Consider the following 9,443-nt stretch of genomic DNA (forward strand, 5'->3'; position numbering starts at 1 on the left):
CCAACCTGGCAACACTTACCGTGCCCTTAGTTTTCAGTCTTTGTCTCCCGGACAGTCTGTCTGACCACGTGTACTACACTGCCGGCACTCTATACAGTATTCGAGTGCTTAATAAATTTGTTTTATTAATTGAAATCTGCAATTATTTGATCAAGACTCCAAAATATATATACATATATACACAAAAGGATACGGTCTGTTCCAGGAAACAATACAGCTCCTCTAATCATTTCTCCCATAATACATCCAACTGACCAGATGTCAACTATTAAAATTTAAAAATTGGAATCTTATCAATAACAATATAAATACGATAATAAGAATAGAAGGATAATTTAAAACCAAGTAAGAGATTGAATAATGAAATGCTCTTATTTAAAATAAGAAGATCAATGCACCTTAAAACTGGCATGCAATAGTAAATCAAATTCAGCATGTGGAATAATAGTAAAAATATGGAAAATTCTTTACAATATCACAGCACAAGGATATATCATTGAAGAGCAGTTTCATCACAGTATTGCCTTTTAGCAGTTGTAGAACAATCTCTTGACATTTCTCAGCTTTATTGCCAGACTAGTTTGCCATTTTCTAATTTGTAACATTTCTTTAATAATGTATCCTTCTGCTGTAAAAGTGTAATAATTTCATTTTTATATTATCTTTCCAGGTTCTATATTTGATTGCTATCAAATGCTGACTTTAAGGTGTGTCAATTTTTTTGCAATGGTGAGATTCTGTAATAGTAAATTATGATTATTTAAAACTACTTTAAAATTTCATTAAAGATAGTTTGCATTCATTAAAAATAACTATCAAATTATTGTAAAATGTTGAATTACAACCTAAGTAACAATTATAAATCAAATTATTCTTATTTGTTATAACAAAGTAACTGGCAAATAGCATAAAGTCTAATAAATTATTGTAATAAACTATACCTCAGTTTTAATAAGCAACCATATCTGACAGCTAAATTATGTTTTAGGAATTAACCTGAAAATAAGTTAATTTGACTTTTAGATTTTATTTATTTATTACATTAATAGTTGAAAATGTAGTAAGACAGCAAACTTCCTCCCCATTAAACAGCAAAACCATTAACAAAAATATGATAAAAATGTGAGAAAAATACTGTTTTGCTAACATAAAATGCCAAAGATGTATTAATGGTACTCTCAAATCTACATGGGGACTAATAAGGCTAAAGCCCTGGGCCCCCAAATGTCAAAGGCCCATAAAACTTGAATTATTATCATAAATTTTTAATACTTTTTCATTAACAATGAGCACTTATCGTATAGTAAAAAATAATTAATATTAATAATATAATAATAATGATTTTTAGNCTAAACAACTATGAAAATAATATCACAAACTAAAAATAATATAGAGTAAATATGATAAATAAAAATTAACAAACATACTAAAATGATATACTTTATAAAATAAGGACAGTAAACTCGAATGTATGGTGTCAAGAAACAAGGAAACACTCCGTGCAGGATGAGAAATGCAAATAAAATAGTGAAAACTTTTTGAAAAATTCTTTGTCTTAAATGTAACAACGCCATTTAATAGGAAATATGTTAATTAGATCTAGAATCTTCTACTGGTCGACACATTCTTCTATGAAATGTCACAAAAGAAAAATTCTGAGAATTTCCAGGAGCCAATCTATCAGCAGCACAAGCATTTTAGCAGAAAATTAAAAAGTCAATACATCAGCAGATTGAATGTTTAAAGGTCAGTATAAACTAAATGTTACCAACAGTATATCAGCTGATTTGAGATTTTAATACATTTGAAAGTTTTTCAAATAATTTACTGGAGAGTTATTTGTAAATAGTGATCCGAATTCTAAGCATTTGTAGATTCTGGAACTGAAATTTGATATAAATTTATTAATTTTTAGTCCTTAATATTTACTATATAAGTTTAACTTTATAAAAAACCTATATATCTCATCTTAATTGCCATGCAATCTCCCTACAGACAAAATTCCACAATTGTTGATAGCGTTGTTTAAAGTTTATCTTAACTGAAAGTAGAGTAATATTCGGTTTCAGCTGAAACTGACTTTAAAACCAAAATTCAGTTTGTTTGCAAAATCCAATTTTGGTTGGACCTTACTTATCTGTGAAAAATGTAATGATACTAGGATCTGATATCTGAAGAAAAATATCAATACTGGTATTGGTATTGGATCGAGTTATAACATACTCAGTATTGAAGGAAAAGTACCAATATGATATCAGTATGTTGTATTAGTACCTTTAACATTTTTAATTTTTAATATTTTTAACAGTTAATTCATTATTTTCAGTCTTGTATTTGAAAAATAAATAAATACCTTTCCACTGTTCAACAGTATGTTCTCTTTCATCTACTGAATGATCATAGGGAGCAGGAGCAGGCTAAAATATAAATATTTTATAAACTAACTTCTTTCTATACATGTATACAAGATTAATAAATTTAATAAAATACTTACAGCATTAACTTCACTCTCATCATACCAGACATTAATGTATGGATGCATAAGAGCTTCATCGACTGATATCCTTTTTTCGGGATCTATCACTAACATTTTGGACAACAAATCACGCGCTTGACTAGCTGAAAATTTTATTTCTTGAATACCACATTCAATAAACAATATTAACACTTCAATTACAAAAAATTACCTTTCAGTCTACTATGTTCTGAACTATCCGCTGGAAATAAAACATCTGGAAATAATTTTTCGAATGTGTAACCAGTATATTTAGGTCTATTTTCAACATAATTTCGAACAGTCGGTTGTAGTCGTTTCATAAAATCCTGTGATGGAGTACCTAACTGTTCAATGATTTTATTCCATTGGTCAATATCTGTTTTATAATTCAAGAATTCAAATAACAAGATTCTTTTGTAATAAAAATACTTTTATAATATAAAATACTTTTTTTGTAATAAAAATATTTAAGTTATATATTATAAGTTGGTTACTCCAGCACCTATGGGGCAGTCTGAATGAAGGGGTGGCGACCCCTTCATTCAGAGGGTAAATCTTACCATTGGGACTTTAATGGAGCTGTAGAGCATATTGATAGAAACAAAGAAGTCAAAGGAACCATGCCTCATGGAAATTTGTAAAGAACACCCACTAAGGGGCATCCCGAGTTACTAGTGTACAATATTCCATCATCTACTCACATTCATATCCCTTAGTGGGCTGTTAAGAGCGCTCACTCTGGGGGCACATATGGCAATTAGTTTTCCCTTGCTTTGTTTCAACTGTCAATATATGGCTGCCTTTCAACTTTGTATTTAAGTTTCAGTCTAAATTCAGTAAGTTTAAGTTGGTTCTAGTTGCAAGTTAGATTAGGGACTCTTAGCTTGGTTTCTGGTTAGGTTAAATTATATTAGGGTTTGTAAGCTTTTGTCATCTCATTAGGTTTGTCCTAGGTTATGAAAGGTTAGTTTAGTTAGTGAGTAAGTTAATGTTTAAAAAAAAATATGGGTCTTGCTTGTGTCTTCTGTCAATCTGTTTGTCTCATGTGCTTTGTCATTGTGTTCGTTTGTTTCTTGCACTGTCTCTCTAGCTGTTAAGTAGTATTAAGATTCGTGCTTGCATTTAGTTTTATTAGTATTAAGTAGATATAAGTCTTTCTATTAACAGCCACTTGGCACTAACTTCTACACTTAGCTATTCGTGGCAGCACTCAATTATTGGTGTTAGCTACACTCAGATTTTCTTTTAGACCCTTTGGGGACTATGACCTTGCAGCCTAAAAACTGCATGCCAACTTTAAACATAGACAGGGCCGGATTAACCCACTTTGGGGCCCTAGACATTTTGAAGAAGAAAATTTCAATTAATAAATTTTGTTACTATTATTTCTATTAAATTGCATACGGACACTGCAGCTGCTTAATAAAAAATAAAAGCAAAATTTCACAGGATTTAAGAATACAGATAGTTAATATTATTCTTATCGCTATAAAAGTAATTCTAAATTATTGGGAGTTTTCTTTTACTTTCAATTAGAAGAAAGATAAGAATACGAGGGTTGTTCAAAAAGTTCTTAAACTTTATTTATTACAAAAGAAAAATACTTCACATATTTGTCAGGGTCCCCTTCATAGTAGTCTCCTCCGCAACGTATACACTTATTTCAACGGTGTTTCCACTTTTTGAAACAGTTCTGGAACGCTTTTTCCGGAATGCTCGTAAGCTCCTCCATCGTTTTTTTCTATCTCTGGAAAGGTGGCAAATCTTTTTCCTTTGAGCGTGTTTTTTAGTTTGTTGGAGAACAGGAAAAAGTCTCTTTGTGTCAAGTCAGATGAGTAGGGGGGCCAAAAACTCACGAATTCTGAGGGACAAATGCGCCGGCGCGTTGTCGTGATGAAAAAAAACCACTCGCCGCTCCTCCAAAGTTCGGGCCGTTTTCGCCTGATTCTGTCTCTTAGGCGTTTCATAACACCAAGTAGTACTCCGTGTTGACTGTCTGGCCTGTAGATAGGTATTCGTGATGCACAACCCCCTTTGCACCGAAAAAAACAGTCAACATCACATTAACATTTGAGCGAACTTGTCGAGCTTTTTTGCAGCGGGGGCTGTTTCACCCACCCGTGGGAAGTTTCCGTGAAGGATTTTCGGAGTTTCACACAGAATTTCACAGAACAACGCTGCTCTTTCAAAGAGCTGATTTCTGCGGATCTGAGTTTTTGCTGAACCCCACAAAGACCCCTTCACATAAACGGCCGTAACTAATCACCAAAACAAGATATTAACAAACGGGTTGAAGGAAGTTACTCGGGAGGTTTCCGCAGACACAATTCCTTCAAGCGAATTAAAAAAATAACCAACTGGAAACGCGCTATTCAAAAAGTCCAGGAACTTTTTGAACAACCCTCGTACATTTTCTTTAGATTTTAGAATTCACTAAAACCATATAAAAAGCAATACTGTATATATTTGTTTATTATATACAGTTGTCCAACAGAAAAGTAAACTATCTTATTTACAAATCTTTTCAAAATAGACAGTTTGACCAGGCCCTTCTAAAAACCGGGCCCTAGACATTTGTCTCATATGTCTATGCGATGATCCGGCCCTGAACATAGATGGTATTGTAGCCATATGTATGTTGTTCAGAGGGATCCTACCTTTCTCTACTGTCTATCTTCTCTCCCTCCGTCTTCCCCTCCTTTCCCTTACCCTCTTTTCTGCTGGATAATCACCTTGTGTATAACCTATGTTTTTTTTATATGTATATATATGCTTTCTGCTAACAAGAAAATATTAGTTAATAAAACAATTTAAAGATATAGCAGAACAAATTACGAGGTCTGTTCAAAAAGTATCGGACCTTTGGTTGGCAAAAATAAATTTATTGATTTTGAGGTACAAAACCCTAATCCCCTCCAAAGTAGTCTCCTTGGTAGTGTATACACTTCTCCCAGCGTTCCTGCTATTGCTGGAAACACTGCTGGAACGCATCTTTTGGAATGGCCATCAGCCGGTCCGTCAGATTTTGCATGATGTCTTCTCTCGACTAACTTCGGGTTCCTTTTAGTGGCATTTTCAGCTTGGGAAATAGCCAAAAGTCACACAGAGCCATGTTGGGAGAGTACGGAGTGTGACGAACCACAGGAGTGTTGTGTTTGGCAAAGAAAGCCCGAATCAGATGCACAGAATGGGCGGATGCGTTATCACGATGGAGCTGCCAAGTTTTGATCGACCACAGATCCGGTCGTTTGCGTTGCACAGCATCGGAAAGACAACAAAGGACCTCCTGGTGCGATGGTTTGGCCTTGTGGTGCGTACTCATGACACACCACCCCACGAGAGTCGAAAAAACTGTCAACATGACCTTTAATATTGCTGCGGACCTGCCGCACTTTTTTTGGCCTCGAGGATCGTCCCCAAAAGCCTGCTGAATCTTGCGAATTGTTTACGCTCGGGTATCACCAAGGTTTTTGGCAAAATTTGATGTAATATCGCTGCTCACGTTCAGTCATTTTCCAGCTTAGTGGAATCCGACGAGAGCGCACTACATGACCTCACTCATAGGCCGATTGCCAACGACTGACGCTTCCTGCAGGCGGGAAAAAATTCAGAGCTGTGCATGACTGTCCCCTCCACAACTCCACCGAAGGAGGCCTCTCACGCATCATTGGTTTACGCGGAAAAAAAAAGGTCCGATACTTTTTGAACAGACCTTGTAAAATCATAATTTAAAATACTTCATCCCTCTACTTATTATGCCATAATTTAATTTTTTAAATTTTTCAGTCAATGATTATTTTTGATTCTTTTGTTATTTAAAAATTGTTACATACTACTGAACACACTTATAACAAATTGTCATATGGCATTTCAATCTTTAATTTCATGCAAATAATTTGATTTACAACATAAAAAACTGGAACCAATTTAAAAATCCAGCTGCATTTCCAATTATGCAGCTAAAAATACACATTTAGATAAGCATAATATATCAATTAAATAACTTTAGGAAGGTAAATACAAAGGCAAATTTTGTATCCTAAATATATGACATAATTAATGTATGATCATGCAATATTTTAAATAAGTATATCATATACAAACAAATTTATTTAAAGATAAAACATTACAGACATTGTTTAGCTATAATTTTAAATAAATTTCTCAAATGCTTAAATATTAATTAATTATTTATTGTATTAGATATTAAACAAGTAAAATGGCAAAGCCATTCTTGGGATGAGACTATGTCTTGGAGAGCGCGAGCAACATGTGAAGATCCGAATCCAGACTTTCAGTATGTTTATATCATTATCTCCTAACATCACATCGTAGCTATACTTTCATTAAATAACTGTCAACTTTCACACCTGGGAGCTAAACATCTGTTAAGTTCTCAGGCCCAGTAACGATGCTTTCTCATCACCTTTCGACCTAATATTTCGATTTCAACAGTACAACATATAGAACAGAACAACAAAGTGGGCAGTCATCGCCAGTTCTTCAATTGGACTACTCGATTTAATTTTCTCGTGAAAACTTTTATGTATAACCTGTGCTCTTTTTTTTGGATACCTCGCATAATATCAAGGATTGCCTAATATCTCATCTCACCTAATATCAAGGATCACCAGAACTATTGGAATTACAAATGTCTTGCCGGATTTTCTGTCTTACCAATGGGCTACTGATCAAGATATCATAAAAGGTATTTATCGCCATGCGTATTTACTGTAAATGCTCTCTCGGAAATCATGGAACATTAATATCCGATATATATATCTAATATCCCTGGAACCAATATATCTACAATCTAGTATCGTTAAGATCAAAATGTTGTATGCCCTGTATGGCCTATCGTTACCCATTAAATAGTTGTTACGTTAATTTGTTTCTGAGTAAGTCACTTCCGGTGCGCTGTCTCTCCCTCCATCCTGAATCTGATCACTCCATTATGCGACCGCTTGTGTGACCTAGTTAGCACGGCTTCTGTGTCAAACGAGACACGGTGGTGTCATCCTGACATGGCATCAAAGAGGTGCCGACCCTTCAGTCACAAACGCATGCGAAAATCTCGCACTCGTGCCTGTTTCTAGAAACAGTTTCAGCATTTTGTATTTTATTTTGACTCAGTTCTCAGTCCCCTGACTACCTACAAGTCTGGTTTATTTTATGTGCACATGATTTTGGCACCAAATACTCTGTGCCAAATTGCAACTCCTGACATGTACTCCTTCATACCTCTAATGCTTGCAGCCATTAACAGCAGCATGATTTTAGAGACAAGACATAGTCTTATCAATAAATGGCAATTTTTATGGCTAAAATTTTTAAAATTAAGTTATTTTTATATTTATATATTCAGCTCATTTATTATATTAAACTGATGTTATAAGTATTACATGCTTTTATGTACTCATTTATATATATATTGTGGCCAACCTGGCAACACTTACCGTGCCCTTAGTTTTCACTCTTTGTCTCCCGGACAGTCTGTCTGACCACGTGTACTACACTGCCGGCACTCTGTACAGTATTCGAGCGCTTAATAAATTTGTTTTATTAATTGAAATCTGCAATTATTTGATCAAGACCCCAAAGTGGTGACCCGAACGTGATCACAAGAACTTATTTACCCAATTCTGTGAGTATTTATATTATATATTTCCGTCATGAGCAAGAGCGAAGACCCCGTCGAGGTAGCACGTGTATCGGTGAAAATTCCACCCTTTTGGAGAAAGAACGTTAGAGTATGGTTCACACAGGTGGAATCACAATTCGCTGTCTCTAATATCACGACAGAAGTTACGAAATACCATCATGTACTAGGATCGCTTGACTGTGAAATAGCCGAATTGGTCGCCGATCTAATATCCCAACCGTTGACGAGCACGCCCTACACGGACCTAAAAACGCGATTAATCGACGAGTTCGAAGAATCCGAAAGTAGGAAGGCAAAAAAATTACTCCTAGAAATCGAGCTAGGAGACAAAAGGCCCTCGGCACTACTAAGAGAAATGCGGGCACTGGCCGGTACACAAGTAACGGACGAATTCCTTAGAACGCTCTTTCTACAGAGGTTGCCTAACAACGTACGTTCAGTTTTAGTGACCAAACAAGACAGTCTCCATACCTTGGCCGCTATGGCTGACAAAATTATGGAGATAACCAGTCCTAATTCAGACATTTGTTCCACCAGTGGTGCAACCGCACACCAAACAGATCGGCTCTCTCGTTTGGAGAAAGCTGTATCAGAACTTGCCATTTCGATCCACGAGTTACGAGCACGTTCCCCATCACGCTCAGAGAGACGAAGGCGCTCTCCCAGTCCAAATGTACCGGGTTATAATGTTTGTTGGTACCACTTCAAATTCAAAGCTAATGCCAGGAAGTGCACCCCACCTTGTTCTTTTAAACGTGTCATCAAGGAAGCCTCGGGAAACGACTAAGCCCCGCTCTCTCTGCCACTCAGAGGGGCGGGGAGAAAACATCCAATCGCTTATTTATTTTTGATACTACCACTGGTCGCAGATTCCTGGTAGACTCGGGGGCAGACATCTCTGTCTTACCTCCCACCACCCTAGAAAAACGACATATCAGTAATCGTCAACTTTATGCAGCTAATGGCTCCGTAATACCTACATATGGGGAGCGCCTCCTTAAACTTGATATTGGACTCCGACGGACGTTTTGCTGGCCATTTACCTTAGCGGACGTACAACACCCTATTATAGGAGCAGACTTTCTAAGTCACTTTGGCATTCTTGTGGATTTAAAGAATAGGTGCTTGAGAGATAATCTCACTCACTTGGCAACCCCAGGAACTACCACCGCCACTAATCAGCAAACTGTGCTAATGGTATCACCCCAACAGAAGTATTCCAAGCTTCTTTCGGAGTTTCCCAACCTCTTGAAGGAACAACCTACATACCAACAAGTTAGTGAC

At 35.9% G+C, this 9,443-nt stretch overlaps 1 protein-coding gene across 1 annotated transcript in view; it reads right to left on the reverse strand.

Annotated features, from left to right (window-relative positions):
* LOC111622855 (stress-activated protein kinase JNK-like) overlaps positions 1-9,443 on the reverse strand; it is a 165,286-nt gene that overhangs the window by 25,969 nt on the left and 129,874 nt on the right. The window contains 3 exon segments of the mRNA XM_023365288.1: positions 2,354-2,417; positions 2,495-2,619; positions 2,688-2,873. Coding sequence (XP_023221056.1) covers positions 2,354-2,417; positions 2,495-2,619; positions 2,688-2,873 — 375 coding nt within the window.

Source organism: Centruroides sculpturatus, unplaced genomic scaffold, assembly GCF_000671375.1.
Source record: "Centruroides sculpturatus isolate CEXI.00-Female unplaced genomic scaffold, Cexi_2.0 scaffold226, whole genome shotgun sequence".
Lineage (NCBI taxonomy): Eukaryota > Metazoa > Arthropoda > Arachnida > Scorpiones > Buthidae > Centruroides > Centruroides sculpturatus.